This window comes from Cetorhinus maximus, chromosome 6 (genome assembly GCF_964194155.1).
Source record: "Cetorhinus maximus chromosome 6, sCetMax3.hap1.1, whole genome shotgun sequence".
In the NCBI taxonomy this organism is placed as follows: domain Eukaryota; kingdom Metazoa; phylum Chordata; class Chondrichthyes; order Lamniformes; family Cetorhinidae; genus Cetorhinus; species Cetorhinus maximus.
In genome coordinates this window covers 14,861,235-14,882,772 of record NC_135884.1, presented here as the reverse complement: position 1 = coordinate 14,882,772, position 21,538 = coordinate 14,861,235, and the positions used below count along the sequence as shown (strand labels likewise).

The window sequence follows — 21,538 nt, the reverse complement described above, 5'->3', positions numbered from 1 at the left end:
CCTTCCGGACTGAATATTGAATTCAACAACTTTAGATCTTGAACTCCCTCCTCCATCCCCACCCCCTTTCCGTTTCTTCCCCCTCCCTTTTGTTTTTTCCAATAATTTATATAGATTTTTCTTTTCCCACCTATTTCCATTATTTTTAAATCTATACCTGTAATGCCCTATCAGTCTTTCCACCCCACCCCCACTAGAGCTGTACCTTGAGTGTCCTGCTATCCATTCTTAATTAGCACATTCTCTTAGATAATATCACCACCTTCAACACCTCTTTGTTCCTTTGTCTGTGACATCTTTTGATTATCTGCTCCTATCACTGCTTGCTTGTCCCTACAACCACCAACCCCCCAACTTCTCTCCCCCCCCACCACACCCCCCCCCCCCGCCCCCCAACCTTAAACCAGCTTATATTTCACCCTTCTTCTAATATTACTCAGTTCTGTTGAAGGGTCATGAGGATTCGAAACGTCAACTCTTTTCTTCTCCACCGATGCTGCCAGACCTGCTGAGTTTTTCCAGGTAATTCTGTTTTTGTTTTTAATATTTAACTTTCTTAACCCGTACTCAAATAAACAAGGCTGAACTCCAAAACAAATCCCACCACCAATGATTTGCCTTTAACTGTTAACCTGCTGAACAAACAGGAAATCATCATTTGGCAAATGCAACAACTGCTGTGACATTTGACTTAATCTCTACCCTGGTGCATAAACAAAAGCACCACAAGGATGCACTGTGCATAACCCTTACTCTGCTGAATAAACATGAAGTCAGTAGATGCCCAGAGTATAACCCTTACTCCTGTTCAATAAACACCAGCTCCCTTTAGTAACACAGTGAGTAACCCTGACCCTGCTAAGGAAGAGTGGTATCGAGCTTCTTGAGTGTAGTTGGAGCCGCACTCATCCAGACATGAGTATTCCATCACACTCCTGACTTGTGGATGGTGCAGGTTTCGGGGGAGTCGGGAGGTAAGTTACTCTCCGTAGAATTCCCAGCCTCTGGCCTGCTCTTGTAGCTACAGTATTTATATGGCTGGTCCTGTTAAGTTTCTGGTCAATGGTAGCTTCAAGGAAGTGGATAGTTGGGGATTCAATGATGGTAATGCCTTTGAATGTCAAGGGGAGATGTTTGAATTCTATCTTGTTGGAGATGGTTATTGCCTGCCACTTGTGTGGCGCGAATGTTACTTGGCACTTACCTGCTACTTCTTCAATGCTAGGGGGGTCTCCTATTGGCCCTCCAGCTTGGAGAGTCCACCCGGCCTCCTTAATTGGACAGTGAGCTCACTAACTGGCCAACATGGGGAAAATCACAGCCGAATGACTGTTCCTCACAAAGTGCGGGCCTCTGGTCTCCCCATCTGACCCTGTCAGTGGGGTCCTGAAGCCCACGGCAAACATCCTGCCCTCAATTTCCCTATCATTTGCTCTGCAGTAAGGCCATCTCCATGTATGTTAGTGACCTCCCCTTATCCTGCTAAAATACCTACACAGCAAATGGGCCTTACCCCACTGAGCAAATGAAAACCGTCAGACAAACTGCAGTTCCTAACCTTCACCTTGCTGATCAAACAAAAATATTGTATAGTTCAGCATTGAGCAACTATTTTCCTCGAGCCATGAACTCATATTTTTAGCAATATATCTACTCTGATTGAGAATTAATATAAACACACATTTTTTCCCTTTCTTTTCTCATATATCACCATATTCCGGTCTCCAGCAGAATGAACAGGCAGTTAACCTGCTCTCAGTCTCTTCCAGAGCCATTATCAACCAATAATAAATAAGCAACATTAGGCAATTTCTTCCACTTTGGTTAATCGCTACACTTAGAAATATCCACAGGGTATTCCCTGATCTTCTGTTATCATATACGTCACTCCCACAGGGTTTTCCTTGATCTTCCGCCAACATTATGTCAAGAGATCGGGAACCCCCTCCCCCCATGGAACTTCTACCTCCAGACCTCTGGTGCTCATTTCCAAACTAAGTTGTGGTTAATAATGATAAAATTGCCACATAAGATTGTGAAACTTCACACACGGAGACATTAATGCAATGTGCCACCAAAATGGTGGTGCTTTGATGCTACCAACACAGGTCTCTTGTTAGGCCTAGGGTTCTGAAACAAAAGGGCTAATTTTAACTCAGTGCAGATACTTTGGGTGCCAAGATGGTTGGTGGATTGTTTGCGGGGGGGAGGTGGTTTGCAGGTGGCGGAACCATTGACTCCCTCTTGGAACATGATGCCCAGGAGATTTAATCTTAATGGGCTAATTTGCGTGGTCCGTCTCTGACTTCTGCCTTAGCCGGAGGGAATGATTATTTAAATTTAAATAAGGCTTCCACATCTCTGAGACAGCGAGCCGTCCCATACCTGTAGAAGAGGAAGGAAAAATGGTGGCGGACAGAGATGTGGTGTGACCTTCTGTCATTTTGCCTCCCCCACCACCTGACCCTCGCCACACTTGGTGGGGATTTAGAATTGGCTGTTAAGATTCTATTCGGATAACACGTTCAAATTTAAAACAAGAAACCAGGTGAAGAGAAAGCCTCTGTATCGTGTTCAAATATCTGTGACAGCCTTCCATCTCTTAAGGCAATTGTGTGTTAATTATTGCCTGGTGTGGCTCAGGAGCCCCATTGTGGCAATGCAGTCTCTGCTGCATTCGCTGAAGAGGAAGACTCTGGGCTGGGAAAGTGCATGATTCGCTGGCCTCTGTTTCCTCTGAATCCTTTTCTTGGCCAGCTAGGTTTTTCATTTCTGCTCGCCTCTTCCAATGCCCTTCCAAACAGTCAGATTCCGGAGATCAGGACCATCAGCGACCCTCTCCCCGTTGTCAGTGTTAATATCTGCCATCTTCACATCTCACTTGCAGGTGTCCTTGTGGTGAAGGTATGGAAGCCCAGGAAAGTTGTGACCCAGTGGCCAGTTCACCGCACAGGTCTTTGGGGTAAACAGCCATCATCCACGTGGTGAACGTGGCTGAACAAGTGCTGAACGTTGTTGGCTTAAAAATGAGCGTGTGCCGATGGAATTAGCACACTCCAGGACTTCTGAATTGGTGACCTTGTCCTGCCAAAAGATACCGAGGATACGTCTGAGACAGCAAGACAAAGTTGCCTAGCATATGTTGTCCCAGGTCTCATCCCTGCAGGGGAGTGCGCTGAGGACACAGGCTCAGCGGACTCGCAGTTTGGTGTTCCCAGTCAGGTTGCTGTTGTTCCTAGCCCTCTTACTCAGCTTGAACATAACAGCGGCAGCTTTTGCAATGGGTGTGTTTGTTCAAATATAACAAGATATTATTTACTAAATACACTCGTGGCACTGGGATCATGGGAGATCAGTACAGCACTGGACTTCATTTTCATTGTATTCACTGGCTCTTAAGTTGGACAGCCTGGATCCTTTCTATTTTGTCCGACTGGAATATGAAGCATTTACTGGATAGCTTCCTTCATGGATCAATGGGTAAATACACTGTATTGTATGATACCAAGACTGTACTGACCAGGAAACTTTCAGAATTGATACATAAACTGGGATTCTTAGCTGAAGTAAAAACAGGGTTAATGCTTCGAGTCCAGTATGACTATTGGACTCGAAACGTTAACTGTTTCTCTCTCTACGGATGCTGCCAGACTGGCTGAGTTTTTCCAGCACTTTGTGTTTTTATTTCAGATCTCCAGCATCTGCAGTATTTTGCTTTTATTCTCAGCTGAAGCATTGCTCAAGACCTCTAACCAGTGCCCAATGCAATGCAATGCAATTTATGGCTGTTACCTCATTCTTATTCTTATTCTAATACTTTAAATATTCCAGAGCTTAAAGAAAGACCAATGGTCAGAATTTCCTGGGGGCTTCCTCTGCTCTGCTGGTGGAGGTTTGGTGTAAACCCCCATTTACACAGATTAAAAGGGGGTTTACACTAAGCTGAGCAGCAGTAATGGTTGAGGGATGGGAGCAGGCCCAAGGGAATTTACACCATACCCTGAACATTTATTCCACCCTTTCCAGCTTTCGGGAGCTCCTACTCACCCAGCTTTCTCCTCAATGTTCAGAAAGGCCTGTATCACCAGCGGAAGTTCATACTTCACAATGTAGAGATAACTGGACATGGCTGAAAACAGACAGAAGGGCATTAGGATGAACTTTCTGCTTAAATCCCAGCAATGATCGCAGCAGGGAGCGCACATCTCCTTCTTGGGAACTGGCTCCCTTCAAGATTTCACTCATTGGTCAGAATTCTACCAGCCCCCGGGAGGCAGGCTGGGAGACACAGAGGACGGTGAAATTGTGGGGAGACGGGTCAGAGTGGGGAATTTTACTGCCAGTGGGATGGGACGCAGCAAGGCTGCTGCCCCGAGCTGGCAGGCAGCTGATTTGCATAATTAGAGGCCCAATTAGGGGGCCATTTTACGGTGCCTTTGGCATTTTGCCTCCAAGGGGGGGGTAGGGTGTTTATCTCACATCATGTGGGGAGCTCGCCAGTTAAATGCAAGTGGTCTCCCTATCACAGTCTGAGGGGGGGGTAAAGCTCCATAGGCACAAGAGGCTGCAGATGGGGAAAGCAGCACCCATGGCCCCAACGACTGTTTTACCCTCCGACCCTTGACCCTGTCATTTTTTTTTTAAACTTACTTCTCGTTGGCTCCAGGTCTCCCATGTTCCTCAGCTTGCCATTTCCCTCCCTGATTCTGCCACTTGCTGCCTCTCCTCGACCCTCCTGTTCACTGCTTCCCTCCCCAACCTTCCCGAACGCTACTTCCCCGGCCCTTCCACACCCACCCTCTCACTCACAGCTTCTCTGGCTCCCTCACTCCCTCCTTCCCTCTTGCCGCCCCTCTCCCAAGCCCTCACTCACAGTGAGGGAAACAGTGAGCGAGAGGGAGCGGCAGAGGGAAGCAGAGAACTCGAAGGAAGCAGCAAGTGGGAGGTCGGAGAGAGGGAGGGAGAGCATGCAGAAGGGGCCAGTGAGAAGAAGAGGTGGGAGAGGGAAGTGGCAAGTGGGTGGGTTGAGGAGGCAAGTGGTGCGTGGGGGGGGGGGGGGGGGGGGAGGGGGGTGGCAAGTGGTGAGCTGGAGGGTTGGGGAGAGAAGGGGCAAGTGGGAGGGGCAGGGAGGCAAGTGGTGAGTGGGAGGGTCAGGAGAAGGAAGTGGTGAGCCAGAAGGTTGGGAGACGGAAGAGTGAGAGGGTTGGGGAGCAGGAGGGACGGTGAAGAGGAGGTCGGGATGGGATGCGGCAAAGTGGCAGTTTGTTTTTAAAAAAGGCCGAACATGCTCAGTAACCACTCCAAAATAAAAATAGCGGCGGTGCTATTGGGGAAGTCCCTAATTTACCGATTGTGCTAAAATGAGAATGCGCTATTAGAAACGCACTTTGAACAGGGAGCACCTGCAGATATCTACAAGATCTCACAGGCTGTATAAAACCCTTTGGTGGGCTGCCAGTTGGACTGCCCTACCACATATGGTTATATGGTGGAATTGGCAGGGGCTGAGTTCAAAGGCAACCTACCAGCATTCTCAAATATAAAGTGGCTAATGGAGAGCTCGAAAAAGAGATCAACAAAGACAGGGGATGTGCTTCAGAGACTTTATTTGCTGTGTTGTAATCGTATTTATCAGTGCGAAAACTTAATTGAATCATACGCATATAAGGTGGATACTGGATCCACCTACAGAATAAATATTACGTGCAGTGGATCATCATTACACAATATAATTAGGAAGAGTCAAGTTGAGGTCAGTGTGGAAGGTGTGAGTGCACTTGCAGAAAAAGATGCAGTTGTTATGGTGCATACGGATATCAGTGAGTACATGATGTCAATGTAACAATGAGAACTATGTTGTAGTATCCTGGCAGTAATTATACGGGCAGTTTTCATTGAGTAGCAGGGCTGTAGTACATCAATAAGTGGAGCAATACGAGATGGATAGTGGAAGAGGAATAAGTGAATAAGGACATGGCAGAGCAATTAAACAACTACTTCAGTTCTGTCTTCATGGAGGAAGACACAAATAACTTCCCAGAAACACTAAGGAATCAAGGGTCTAGTGGGAAGGAGGAATTGAAGGAAATTAGTATTACTAAAAAAGCAGTGCTGGAGAAGTTATTGGGACTGAAATCCGATAAATCCCCTGGGCCTGATAATCTACATCCCAGGTGACTAAAGGAGGTGGTCGTGGAAATAGTGGATGCGTTCATTGTCATCTTCCACATTTCTGGTGGATTCTGGAACAGTGCCATCAGATTGGAGGGTGGCAAATGTAACTCCATTATTTAAAAAGGGAGGGAGGGAAAAAACAGTGAATTACAGGCCGGTTAGCCTAACATCAGTGGTAGGGAAAATGCTAGAGTCTATTATAAAGGGTGTGATAACAGGGCACTTAGAAAATATCAACGAGGTTAGACAAAGTCAACATGGGTTTATGAAAGGAAGATCATGGACAGGATTTTCAGGTCACTGGGCGGGTGTGGCGGGCAGGCCTAAGGAGCGGCCGAGAAACGGCTCCCCAGCCGCAATTCCAGGGTGTAAGTGTCACTGAGAAGTTCAGCGCTGCCGGGGTGGGATTGGGAGGAGGGCGAGTGCCAAAGCCTGCGCATGCACGGGGGAGTACTCGCTGAAAGCTCCCCGAAGGCAGGGAGCTAAAATATTTTAAATCAATGAATAAAGTTTTTAAAATTCTGGAAAAAATGTCCACACAGCGGACTCACTCATCTTAACACGTATCTTTGAAAAATTCTGCCAAAATTTTTTATTTTTAGATTTAATTACGGAACCCTCACCCATGCCCCATGGATGAGGTTTCTTTAAAAATCCAAAGGCCACCTGGCCGATTCACCTGCCTGCCAACCGTAATGTTGGACGGGCAGCAAAAAATGCCTATTAATTAATTGATTAATGGCCTTAATAGGCCTCTTAATTGTCGGTGGGCGCACTGCCGACTCTCGCGCGTGCCCGCCGACTGAAATAGCACGCGATGACATTGGGACGCTTGCTCAACGTCATCTCGTGCTATTTCTCGCTCGGGCGTGTCGGGCGTGTGCCCGCACGCTGAGTGGAAAATCGTGCTCCATGATTGACCAACCTACTGGGGTTTTTTGAGGACATAACTAGCCGAATAGATAAGGGAGAACCAGTGGATGTGGTGTATTTGGATTTTCAGAAAGCTTTTGATAAAGTCCTACATAAGAGGTTAGTGTGCAAAATTAAAGCACATGGGATTGGGAGTAATATATTGGCATGGATTGAGAATTGGTTAGCAGACAGGAAACAGAGAGTAGGAATAAATGGGTCTTTTCGGAGTGGCAGGCAGTGACTAGTGGGGTACCACAGAGATCAGTGCTTGGGCCCCAGCTATTCACAATATATATCAATGATTTGGATGAGAGAACCAAATGTAATATTTCCAAGTTTGTTGATGACACGAAACTTGGTGAGAATGTGAGTGGTAAGGAGGATGTTAAGAGGCTTCAAGGTGATTTGGACAGGTTGAGTAAGTGGGCAGATGCAGTATAACGTGGATAAATGTGAAGTTATCCACTTTGGTAGGAAAAACAGAATGGCAGAGTATTATTTAAATAGTGATAAATTGGGAAATGTTGATGGACAAAGGGACCTGGGTGTCCTTGTACACCAATCACTGAAAGCAAGCAGATAAGAAAGCCAACGGTATGTTGGCTTTCATTGCAAGAGGACTTGAGTACAGGAGCAAGGATGTCTTACTGCAGCTATAAAGGGCCTTGGTGAGACCACACCTGGAGTATTGGGTGCAGTTTTGGTCTCCTTACCTATGGATGGATATACTTGCCATAGAGGGAGTGCAGCGAAGGTTCACCAGGCTGATTCCTGGGACGGTAGGATTGTCATATGAGGGGAGACTGGGCCGATTAGGCCTGCATTCACTGGAGTTTAGAAGAGTGAGAGGGGATCTCATTGAAACGTATAAAATTCTGACAGGAATGGACAGGCTGGATGCAGGGATGATGTTTCCTTTGACTGGGGGAATCTGGAACAAGGGGTCACAATCTCTGGATACAGGGTAGGCCATTTAGGACTGAGATGAGGAGAAACTTCTTCACTCAGAGGGTGGTCAACCTGTGGAATTCTCTACCACTGAAGGCTGTGGAGGCCAAGTTACTAAATACATTTAAGAAGAAATAGATAGATTTCTAGACTCTAAAGGAATCAAGGGGTATGGGAGGAGAGCAGGAATATGGCGTTGAGTTAGAGGATCAGCCATGATGGCAGAACAGGTTCGAAGGGCCGAATGATCTACTCCTGCTTCTATTTTCTATGTTTCTATGTTTCTGGGAGAGGTTGAAATCCCTGTTTTAATGAAAAATGAGTTAATGTCCATTTTTCTCTGTAAGAACAAAATCAAGGGAATACATGTCAATGAAACAGCAATTTCTGAAAATGTGATTTCTTCAATTATGGAGAAATTTAAATCTTCTTCCATGTCATCATTGAAAGAAGGGTTTCATGTCAATGTTTTGATGGAAGCAGTTCTTTGTGGCTGACGGGTAAAAAGGAAGACTAGCTGATTTGGGTTTTAAAATTCAGTTTGCTCTGAGATGCCCATATAAGGAGTGGAAGTTGTTCAATGGACATCATGCACAGTGGATGTGCCTCCTTTGGCTAAACTAGGATTTATTTTTCTCTCCAGGATGAGGAGTTAATGGTCTGCAGAAGGTCAGCCTTCCCATGCAGTACTCTCACCAAAAGTAACGCTAACCTTGATATCTCTTAACTGATGCCTCAATGATACAGGGATAAAAGCAGGCATTGAGGTCATTTTGGGACATAAGAAAGGGGAGCAGGAGTGGACCTTAGTCCCTCGAGCCATTCAATAAGATCATGGCTGAACTTTTACATCAACTTCATTTTTTCCCTCTACCCCCATATCCTTTGATTCCCTAAAAATCGATCAATCTCTATTTTGAATATATTGAGCATCCACAGATCTATAGGGCAGGGAATTTCATAGACTACCAGGTCTCAGTTGGTTCACGGACAGCTACAGCAGGGAACAGCAAGATTTTTCACGCGGTATTTGTTTAGGGTCTTACTTTCAAGTGTTGGATTGTCCCAGTACTGGCTTTTGATACCGAAAGTTCACCAGTGGGCAATGGAAGCAGCAGAGCATCTTAAATATTGAACTGTACTGACAGCAAAACAGGATATAATTTCTCAGTTTTCTCCACAAGTCTCACTACGTGTGCATTGATATTCTTTGTCACCATGCTAACACTATCAAAAGACAAATGACTGATCTCAACGCTGAGGAATTTTCAAATCATTGTTTTGACTTCTTACCTCCGATATTTTGTAGGGTGATTGCTACAGCAGCTGCTAACTTTCCAGGAGTCCCAAACGCCCTGAAACCAAGCTGCTCGTATGCACGGATTCCTGAGAGAGTGAAGAAAAGGTGATCTGAATTAGGAAAAATAAGGCCCAGAGTTTCCGGACGTGTACTTGAATACTTCAAAGGCATTTGTAAAGAACAAAAGGCACTCAGACCTATTCTCCCAGAAGGAAAAGGCAGTAAAACTTGGGAAATGACGAGTACTGGCCCAAACTGGTCTTGTATACCTTGAAATGGAACCTCCAGTTCAGACCAGTACCAGTCACTTCCAAGTTTCCTACCACATCTGCCCAGGTGAAGTGGGTTCAGCTGGTCTCATTGAGGGAATAGGTGTAGGAGGAATGGATAATTTGTTGTAAAGTTTTTTACAGAGAAGATACCAGAGCTGAAACTGCGTTCTGGTGTAATCCCAACAGAGCATTCGCTCTGAAGAAGAGTCATACGGACTCAAAACGTTAACTCTGTTTCTCTCTTCACAGACGCTGTCAGACCTGCTAAGTTTTTCCAGAGTGTTTTGTTTCTATTTCAGAGTATTTGCTGGACTGTGCCAAGTCGGTCAAAATCTCACCAAGTCTCAGATACATGAACTTTCTAGATGGCCTTGTGGGGTCCCTTGCAATGCCATTGTTGTGAAAGGGCACAGAGGGCTGATTCCTTTATCCAGCCTTCAGGTATATGGTCAGAACGAGCATTCATGGCAAAGTTGGAGGTCTCTGAGGTACAGAAGGAATATTTCTCGGTCTAGTGATGGTGCATAATGTGTGGGAACTAAAACGTAGGGGGTTAAACTATGTAGCAGAGTGTCAGAGGCAGCAGGCAGAAGTCTCAGTCATGGGCCTCCTTTAGTCCTAGGGCTGCCAACAATGATTGGATGTATTCCTGAACGTTTTACCTCGTGACCTTCCACCTCCAACTGCCTAGTCTGGTATTTGAAGAAAAAAACCCTACAAATGTTTTGAATGCTCCTATGATTTTTCTCTGATTTTGCTGACAGCAGTGTCCAGGAGATTAATCCTAGATTCCTGGAGGTTTGGCATCCTTTAGTGCCACTGGGTGTATGGGAGACCATCCTACAATTTTCCTTTGGAAAATTACCATATAAGTCATTGTAGCCATGGCCCTCACATGCTCCAAAATAGCAGTAACATCAAAGGAAATTAATAACAGATGTATTTGCGTTGAGTGAGTTCTTCAGTAAATTAAAGGTATGTGATTTGTTTCCCCTTGGACAAAACGAAACACAGATAGGAACCATGTTAAGTCACTTACCAACTACCCCAGAAGCTTTCAGAAGCAAGTGGATGGAATAAGATGAGAGTAAGGCCACAGTCGTTAACAGAGAGCTGAAAGAAAATTGGAGGAAAGGAAAGGCAATGGATCATTTCCAAATCATACACATTGGCTGTGCACTGTAAAGTCTATGTCATAGCATTAAATTATTGACTATCAGTTTCTCCATTTCTGTATTTAACACGGTTTCCTCAAGAATTGTTTTTTGCAGCATGGGGTTTACCCAGTATGGTGTATGATTTTTGATTATGTTCCTTCTTCATTAGTCATGGCAATAATGACTGATAACTCAAGCACTCTTCGAAGCTCAATTTCATGCTGTCCCATCCTTCAGTCTTTTTGAATTGCAACCCTCACAAGGAGTTAGGAGTCGATTCAGGGAGAGGATATGAGGCTGTCACTGGAGATAAGGAAGCCCCATATGGAAACTCCCATTCTAATGTGAGCTCTCCTTTGCAGGAAGATGCCTGGAACTTAATCGTTGCAGGGTTAGAATCCACAACTGCTCTGTCTGTGACACTGCTAGTTGGTGCTCTACTGCACCAACCCTTTCTTTATTGCCCTCCCCCTCACGGGGCTGCTTCAGGGTTTCAGCCAACAGCACACTGGGGCTACCCACTCAAATGTGTAGGAGCACGGGATGGGCTGATACACTCTCCGGCTTTCCCCTGTTCTTGTGGAAAGCTTCTCGCTTACACCAGTCAACAGCTCAATCAATTGGGAATCACAGGCCCAAATTTTTTCTTTGAGAGACAATGTGTTGGTGTTTCCTGTAGTACAACTAAAACAGGCAGATCTCTTGTTGTCTAATTGAATTGAAGCTTCACTCTAATTTCTCATTCTTGACTGCAAGGGATAAAAGGCAACAGCCTTTCCACATGCTCAGGTTCCAGCCACCATTGGCCTGTTTTCAAAGTGTCAAAGTTTTCAAAGGGCTGAGGTGGCAGCTGTGGGAAACAGGGAATGGGGAAGGTTTATGTTTTGCTATTAACATCCAAGACTGAGTCTCTAAATCACAGAGATTTCTCAGCTCTTTTATCATTTTTGAGTGCTCTGTGCTCTGGTCATAAAGATGGTGCCATGAGAAGGTTCTTCGAATTAGGATCACTTGTGTTTTGAAACATGTGGAATGCACTCATCATGCTTTCCAGTGTTAGGATTGGATAGAAAAAGCCTGTGCAAATGGCCAGATGACTGGATGAAAACGGTGCGACTGACAGAGATGCTGGGATTAACAGGCTGTAGACATTGGGCTCTTCCTTCTCTAATAACTAGCCTATAGCCTGCCATTCCTTTTGACCATCTCCGCCATCAGCAATCAGTCACATCTGTTCACCATGCTCTAGTCGTGCTGGAGCCCTCTTTAATTGTCACAAAGTTGTGTTAGGACTGGAAGAGCAGTGGAAATTTTACACAAGATATCTGGTCTCAGGCTGTCAACCAGCAGCACTACATAATAACCCACAGGACAAGGTACAGTGACTGGGCCAAGGGCATTTGGTAATACGTGGAAATTTGTGGAATTTTGTTCAAATCCCTTAACACTTAAGTCCTTCAATTTACCAAATTGAGGTGTTAACTAATCAGAACAGTTATTTCTTATTCATAGAATCATGGAATGTTGTTGCAGCATGGGAGGAGCCAATTTGGCCCATTATGCCTATGTCAGCTCTTTGGAATAGCTATCCATTTAATCCGACTCCCCTGATGTTTTCCCTATGGCCCTGCAACATTTTTTTCCTTTTCAAGTATATGTCCAATTCCCATTTGAAAGTTATGATTGATTCTGCTTCCACCACCCTTTCAGGCAGTGCATTCATTTTTTTTAAAATTTACCCCTTTTATTTATCTATTTAACTTTCTATCTCAAACTAAATTTCACATTCATTGGCTGGGGAGATGGGTGACAGTGCCTCCAGTGTAATTAACCTCCTGTTTTTCCCTCCCTCAGCTGAGGTAATGGGGGTTCTTCACTGTTTGTTCCCACTCCCAATACCACAGTTTTCATTTCTAAATAAGGAGGGGTTGGGGAAAATTCTAATCCCCGCCCACCAATCCTCTTTCATCATTTTCTCTCCTAGCCTTTCTGGCGAGGTTGGGAATTGGCAGCGAAGTGGAGGAAGGTGGTAGGATGGGAGAGGGCAGGTGGAGGAGTCACAGGGCGGATCCTTAACCAACAACCCTGTTCGACATGGCTTGCTGAATATTTCCATCCCTGCTCTCCTGAACGCCCCTGACCTTTCCCAACATTTAATTTGCCTCCACCAGTGGTTGAAGTCATCTGGGCATCTCCCAAGTGCTCATTGTGTCCGAGGCTATACACTGGCTGTTAAATCTGTAGGGGTTATCACCGTCTCTTGTTACCACCCAACAACTGCACTCATGGGCTTTCTGGCAAGGGGCAGCGGATGACAATCAGGGTGAGAAAGATGCCTGACATCCTCCTCCATCACTTCTGGGCCCCTGGGGTTAACTCTGCTGCTGGGGCAGCCATGATCAGGTAATTCAAGCACAGTCCCAAGTTCAGCACTGAACTGGCAATCTCGCTCAGAAGGGAGATGCGGGAAAGGGGAAAATGCCAGGCTAATGCAACAGGGAACACTCTTCTGAAGAGGGAACACTGGGCACAATTTTAATGTGCAGAATTTTTTGCTCAGCGTGCAAGCACGCGCCCGACCCGACTTGCGCGATCTTTCAGTCAGCGGGCGCGCTAAGCTTGGAAGCGCGTCCGCCGACAATTAGGCCTATTAAGGCCACTAAGGTTGTAATTAATGGAGATTTCTCGTTGCCCGTCCAATGTTACGATTGGCGGGCAGGCGAATCGGCCAGGCGGTCTTTGCATTTTTCAGGAAACCTCATCCAAGGGCGGGATGAGGTTTCCGTAATTAAATTAAAAAATACATGGACAGAGTTTTCATCTTGTATATGTTCAGGTGACTGATTCTGACCTGTGGCCATTTTTTCCGGAATTTAAAATCTGTTTTTATTGCATTTAAATTCTTCATTTCCCTGAGGCAGCTCTCTGCCTTCAGGGAGCTTTCATTCCGCGCTCCCCCCTGACTTCAGCGCCCGGCCTCCTCCCGCCCCCAACCCAGGCAGCGCTGAGCTTCTCGGTGCGCGTTTCACACTGGCTGGCTATTAATTGGCCAACCAGCATGAAATTGTGGTCAGGGGCCGATTGCAGTCGAGGGTCCTTTCCCCAGCTGCTCCTGTGCCTGCTGATTGCGCGTACCCGCTGAATTAAAAACCCTGCCCAACCTTACCCCCCCCACCCCCAGGAAACCAGTGGGATCAGGTGTAATGCTGCACCCTGCTCGATTTTATTAAACTCACCAGACACCAACGTTGGGCAGGTCGTTAAGCCGATGATGCGACCGGCCATTTGAGAATTTGAGTTAGATTAAAATGACCCCCTTTTTACGAGCGTCCGCAGATTAAAGGGAGCTTCACTCGGCATCGAAACTTACCGAGGAGTACTCTCTCCCAGCATGGGCTGCAAAGATTGGAGATTGTTTCCATTTGCCAACGCTAAGACCCTCACTCAGCAGAGTAAAGGGGAAAGGGTGGGATGCGTAGCACTAGCTAGCTCACTCTCGCAGGGATCCGGCAAGGGCTCAATTGGCCTGCGCACAGCTCATTGAGAACCAGATACTGCTGAACATGTAACTTTTATAGCAAAAAGTGACAACAATGACGTGCTTATGAGCTCCGTAGTTTAAGGAAGGACAGATTTTCTAAAAATTTCTCTTTTTCCCCAGCAGCAGTGATCAGATGTTTCAAAAATTATCAGACAAGTAACTATGCTGTCTGCAACACGATGGTTGCTGAACATACAAATCAGGGTGTTCTAATGTCTGGTGCCAGAGTGATTGCCAAAAAGGCTCCATTGACAAAAGCCCTGTTTCTCACAGATAAAAAAAACCCTTCAGTGTAGGAACATATTCATAATAATTTTAGACACCAACACATTCCAACAGCAGTTTTTTTTTCTTTTCGTTAAAATACTATTCTGTTTTCAATCCTGTGTGAATTTTTAATTTCGATCCCCTCAGTTTTTGTTAACTTTGACCTCGGCAGAGCGAGGGGATGGAACACTTTCCAATCCTCAGCACTCCAAGGGAAGTGCTCTGTGCTCCTTCGTCAGGTTGCCAACTCCAAATGTGCGCGCTCTGGAGATTTTATCACATGACTTTTCACCCCTGGTATTCAAGGTTTTTGAATAACCAGCAAATGGAAGTGAAAAAGCATCTTTTACAAATCCCCATGTGATTTTTCTTTAAGGATTCATCTCGAACTCCTGGAGGCTCCGAGGCAACCCTGGAGCGTTGGCAACCCTCCTCCCTCACTAATGTATCTCAGCCCCAATCTCACAATAGCTCTCCCCTATGGGGGTAGCCCAATATATTCTTCACACCAGTGTTCTCTGGACGAAACTGCCAGTTTGTGACTGAACTTTGGCCAACTGCTTGCTACGTAATCATGCCATTAAGGCAGTGTAAAATTATTCCAACTCTTTTTAGCTGGGTGCCCTGTGTAAACTTAGGCTTGTTTTCCATCTTAAGAAGTCTTAATGAGCATCCATTAATCAAATGTGGTGCCATTTTATTATTTAGCTTCTAAACTGATGACTGTACTAGCCTGAAGTCACCCCCTCCCCCACCACTGCCAAATCAAGCCCTACCCCAGACTTATTGCTGATCTGCTGCTGAGCTCATGGTTAGCAAATCATGAGTAGAGCACAGCACAGTGTGTGCCATCAGATGAGATTGACTGGAACATCTGGGAGAATTAATGCCATGGATTAGTGCAGGAGGAAAAGAATCATCAAATCCTCCTTCCTTTATCAAAGAGCTAAAATAAGGAATTAAATCCCAGTAGCTTTTAAGATGCAAAGAATTTTCATCTCAACTTTTGAAAAAAAGAGCTACGTGTCTAAAAAAATGTTTCACACAGTGTGTAAAAGCAGTCAATTCAATCATATCTGAGATCTGCAACCTGTATAAAATCTGATTTATGTGTGCTGTGTAATCTCAAGGAGGTTATGTTACCACCATGTTAGAGAAGCTGAGAGCCTAGGCAGACTGTCTCTGTGATGGAAGAGTTTGCATTCATTAATACATCAATACATACTCTGCAATACAGAAACACCCTATTCTCATATCTGTCAAATAAAATATCATAACATTTCAGTTGCAAACACAAATCCCTTTCTCTGGTAAATATTTTGGTTAGTCCCATATTACAAAGGTTTCTTAAATTCACTCCTTGATATATAAACCTCAACCCTTTGCCTCCATTAGTTTCTATTACTTATTCCTGTCCAGTAGCTCTGAGAATTATTTAAGAGTAACTGATGAACTGGGTTTTGCATTTCGCACTCCTGCCCGAGTCCCACATTCTCCTCAGTATCAATGACTTGGTGTGCAGTAAATAAGATAAAGATTAATGCTGTACATGTGCAGTTTATATTTACATGTGTTGGGGTGCGTTGGGGGGGGAATGGGGCTGGTTAATCAAGCTTAAATTGGGAACATTGTATCATCTAAGTTCTGTTTGCTGTTCGAGGCTGGCGTATTTTACTGCGTGGTCTCTAAGATTGACATGCAGCTGTGCATGCCCACACCTTAAAAGGAACGATAACTGTGTGTGGCGCGTTTGTGCCTTTCATGGTACATTCCCATTTGCTGCATAACCAAGCACCTGCACAGCTTAGCGAGAATTCGGAATGTAGGAACATTGGAATCCAAGGAGGCCGTTTAGCCACTTGAGCCTGGTCTATCATTCAATGAGATCACGGTTGATCTATGATCGACTTCAATGGCGCTTGGAGCAACTATTAATGGCAGTGGAGGCTATCAATTAAAAAAAAATATTCCTGGGGTGTGAGTCTCGCTGGCGAGGCCAGCATTTACTGCCCATCCCTAACTGCCCTTGAGAAGGTGGTGGTGATCCACCTTCTTGAACCGCTGCAGACCATGTGGCCTAGGAGGGGGTTCCAGAGATGTTCAGTGAAGTGAAGCCAATGGCAATATAGATCAAAGTCAGGAAAAACTCAGCAGGTCTGGCAGCATCTGCGGAGAGGAACACAGTTAATGTTTCGAGTCCGAATGACCCTTCAACAGAACTAAGTAAAAATACAATAGAGGTGAAATATAAACTAGTTTAAGGGGTGGGGGGGTGGGACAAGTAGAGCTGGATAGAGGGCCAGTGATAGGTGGAGATAACCAAAAGATGTCATGAAGCAAATCTCAAAAAGCATGTTGGCAATGTTTATCCTTCAGAAGATAAGACACAGATGTGACATTCTACTCTAAAGACTTGAATACAAAATCCAGGCTGACACTGCAGTGCAATACTGTGTAGCGCTGCACTGCCACTGGTCACATCTTTTGGATGAGATGTTAAACCATCTGCCCTCTCAGGTGGATGTAAAAGATCCCATGTCACTATTTCAAAGAAGAGTAGAGGAGTTCTCCTAGTGTCCAGGCTAATATTGATCCCTCAATCAACATCACAAAAACAGATTATCTGGATTTTGTCAAATTGCTGTTTGAGGGAGCTTGCTGTGTGCATATTGACAACCGTGTTTCTAACATTGCAACAATGGCTACAGTTCAAAAGTATTTCATTGGCTTTTGAACAGCCTAAGGGCATAAAAATGCTAGATAAATGCAATCTTTCTTTGCTTCATTAGCACTGAACCCGGGCCTGGTCCTGAGCCCAGCCAGAAACTTCCTCAAACGTCTACTTTAAAGATTCGGAAGAGCACTTAAACAGGCAAACACTTAAGGACAAATGGAGGAGAGGTCTGTCATCCAAAAAAAGTATTTTCTAAAATGAGTTATTAAACTATACAAGGCTGATTCCTTCATGTGACTATCAATCAATCTCTGCTCATGCAGAGAATTTGTATTGTGAATTCTAGCCAGTAAACCTCTCTTCATTTAAAGCTTCATTTTGTAGGCATAAATTTATTTTGTATTTGCAATGATTTTGACAGTGTTCATAATCCATCACTTGAGGCAACATCTGCATGTTCTAGGGCTTTTCGGCCCTCTGTTAGCACCAACACATACAAATGAATGTGTGCAGTACAAATGTCGGTAAATATTGGGATAGTCAAATACTCTTGTCGCCAATTTGTGGGAGGACTCCAAGACTAGACTGAGGAGGAGGGGAAAGTGAGGGCATTTAAAAACACAAGGACAAGATTTGAACTCTGATAAGTGCTGCTGGGAAGAACCACCAGACTGAAGGCCCTCTTGCCCTGTTGCACCAGATTAATTGCTGCTCTTATTTAAAGAGAGCTGTACTATGCAAGATGACTGAATGAGGACGTCAGTTCAGACTTCGTGACGTGGTTCAATATTTTATTTGAATCCCTGCCCATTCCTATCGCAGACACACATAAGCACAAGCCAAACACGTAGACACAACTGAGGGTAAGTTTTAAAAAAAAGAGGGCCAGCAGGAAACAATTTCCATCTGTGCTACAAGGCATCCTTGCCATTGGCAAACTCACAAATGTATTTTTATCCCTTTCAGAGTCACATATTACGAATTAAACTTGATTTCTTTTTTCTGCTGTCGGCTTGCCTGCAGGAACTTGCAGGACACAACTGTATAAATCAGTGTTAAGAACATAAGAACATAGGAAATAACAGCAGGTGTAGGCCATTCAGCCCCTTGGGCCAGCCTCACCATTCAATTAGATCATGGCTGATCTTCCACCCCAATGTCATTTCCCTCACTATCCCTATATCCCTTGATGCTTTTAATAAATAAAAATCTGTCAACCTCTGTCTTGAACATACTCAATGATTGAGCCTCCACTGCCCTCTGGGGCAGAGAATTCATAGATTTACCACCCTCTGAGTGATGAAATTCCTCATCTCAGTCCTAAATGGCCTGCGTCTTATTCTGAGACTGTGTCCCTTGGTTCTAGACTCCCCAGCCAAGGGAAACTTCCTTCCTGCATCTCCTCTGATGAACCCTGTAAGAATTTTGTACATTTGAATGAGAACACCTCATTCTAAACTCTAGAGAATACAGGCCCAGTATCGTCAATCTCTCCTCAAAGGACAATCCTGCCATCCCAGGAATCAGCTTGCTGAACCTTCATTGCACTCCCTCTGTAGCAAGGGGACCAAAACTGCACACAATACTCCAGGTGAGGCCTCACCAAGTCTCCATACAATTACAGCAAGACTTCTTTGCTCCTGTACTCAAATCCTCTTGTAATAAAGGCCAACGTCGTGGCCAGAATTTTACGCTGGTTGTGCGGGTGCGCGCCCGACCTGACTGATTGCAAAATTGCGCGAGAAGACTTCAGGAGTGCATCTTGAGGTCATCGTGCGCTTGCGCGATATCTGGCTCAGCGGGTGTGCATGGCAGTCAGGAGCGCACCAGCCCACAATTAAGCGGGCAAGTTAGGCCTTTTAAGGAAGCAATTGAGATTGATTTTACATGGCCCGTCCACTTTTATGGTTGGCAGACGGGCCAATCGGCCTTTACATTTTCGCTGAAACCTCGATCCAGGGCGGGATGAAATGTCCGGGGTGAAATGCAGTAAAGAAACTCATCTGGGAACTGATGTTGTTTGAGTTCTGCTGTCAGGTGCTTGAATGTGCTGCATAGACACAGTTTGGTGCATTTTTTTTTCTTCTCATTTGATCTGTCCAAGTCTGCAGCTCCCTGAGGGAACTCGCTAGAAGCACCCACCCGCACCCTCACTTTTGTCAGCGCCCGCCCACTTCCCACCCCACCCAGCAGCGCTGAGGCTCTCTCAGCGCGTGTTTCACACTGGCTGGCCATTAATTGGTCAGCCAGCGTGAAATTGTGTTCGTGGGCCAATCGCAGGCAGAAGCGCGTTTTGCGTCTGCTTCCGGGCCCACCACTAATGCATGCCTGACGGATGTAAGATTCAGGCCAATATTTGCCTCCCTAATTGCTTGCTGCACTTGCATGTTAGCTTTCAGTGATCCCACGAACAAGAACTTTCAGGTCCCTTTGGACATCAGCACTTTCCAATCTCTCACTCTGCATTTCTGTTTTTCCCATCAAAGTGGATAACTTCACATTTTCCACATTATAATCCATCCATCATGTTCTTGCCCACTCACTAAAGTCTGTCTAAATCCCCTTGAAGCCTCTTTGCATCCTCCTCACAACTCACATTCCCATCTAGTTTTGTGTCATCAGCAAACTTGGAAATATTACAATTGATCCCCACATCCAAATCATTGGTACAGATTGTGAACAGCGGGGACCCAAGCACTGGGTATCCTAATCGCACCGGTGTTATCTCACTGCTGAGCATGAAAATCAAGGCTGACACTCCGGTGCAGTACTGAGGGAGTACTGCACTGCCCGAGATACCGTCTTTTGGATGAGGCGTCAAACCCAAAGCTCCATCTAGCTGCTCGGGTGGATATAACAGGTCCCATGGTACTATTTTGAAGAGGAGCAAGGGGAATTATATTGGGTGCCCTGGGTGATACTTATGCCTCAATCAACATAATACAAACAGATTAGCTGGTTATTATCACATTGCTGTTGTGGGAGCTTGCTGTGCACAACTTGGCTGCGGCGTTTCCTATATTGCAACAGTATTTCATTGGTTGTAAAGCGCTTTGAGACTTCCAGTGGTCATGAAAAGCGCTCTGTACAGTCTTTTTCTTTTTTACTCTTGATCAGCTGATAGTCTGTGGTTCTCGATTCACCTGGGTCCTACTTGGGCATTGGTGAGAATCAAGCTGACAAGGCCACTTAAATCTTGCTGCCAATTTATGCACTAATGGCAGCAGAGTGCTTTAGGTCAACCTCCAGATCAAATGAAAAGATAGAACTAAAACAGAGGAATTAAGTGGTAATCGGGGAGTTTATAATGTATCCATTTCTCTCCTGGAGTTGATTGCTAGCATCCTTGAACATCCACACATCTCCAATTTTATTTTTGAAGGCTTTTATTTTCTCTCATCTATCACCATCTATGGCCCCAGCCAAAAGGATAGGCAGATGACCTACCCCACCCCCCACCCCGCCCCCCAGACTGCTGCCAAAGGCTGCTTTGCCACTGCCAAAAAAGGACTGGAAAGTGACCTTCTCTCTCACCCTGTGCATTGAAGCCGCTGACTCAAACTCTGCATGTCCTGTCCAACATCATCTCTGGGGGGGGTATAGACCTTATCTTGTGCATAATTATAGCCTCAAATCAGCATCCTGCCAATTTGTGGTCACCACACTGGCCTTTCCATGTGCCAAGCAACTGTGCAACCATCCATCTCTTATTTCAATGAGTGATGCAGGTCAACATATGCTCAATCTATCAACTGATGTACCTATCTCAAAATGTCCCTCATCCAAGCATGGGTATATGCACAGATTAACAATGAATTACTTGTCATAACTTCACATCCTTATTGATGCCAGCAACTAGAATTATCATTATTCTTGGATTAAGATAGCTTTGTTTGGTAAAACAATTACATTTAAATATTTAAGATTTCAAAATTAAAAGTGACTACTCTGTTAATCCATTTCTCCATATGAATGTGCCTGAGAAGGCGACAATATTTTTTAGTTATAGTGGTAATTCAGGTAAGATATTTATTCATGTCATCAACAACAACAACCACTATTGTGTCTTTCACATAGATAAAATGTTCCAAAGTGTTTCACGTAAGTATAAGAGAAAGAGACATTGAGCCAAAGGTCAGATTAGGAGGGGTGACCAACAGTTTGGTCAAGGATGGATTTTAAGAAAGATCATGAGGGAAAGATGAGGATTTGTATTTACAAAGTGATTTTCATGCCTTCAGGGCAATTACTTTACATCCAATGCAGTGCTTTTGAAATGTAATCACTGTT

General features: G+C 44.9%; 1 protein-coding gene across 1 annotated transcript in view; it reads right to left on the bottom strand.

Moving 5' to 3' along the window:
- LOC144681562 (sodium-coupled neutral amino acid transporter 3-like) overlaps positions 1-21,538 on the bottom strand; it is a 142,812-nt gene that overhangs the window by 62,181 nt on the left and 59,093 nt on the right. The window contains exons 5-7 of the mRNA XM_078543245.1: positions 10,649-10,722; positions 9,331-9,423; positions 4,048-4,129 (exon numbers count right to left, since the gene is read on the bottom strand). Coding sequence (XP_078399371.1) covers positions 4,048-4,129; positions 9,331-9,423; positions 10,649-10,722 — 249 coding nt within the window. The remainder of the gene's footprint in view (positions 1-4,047; positions 4,130-9,330; positions 9,424-10,648; positions 10,723-21,538) is intronic.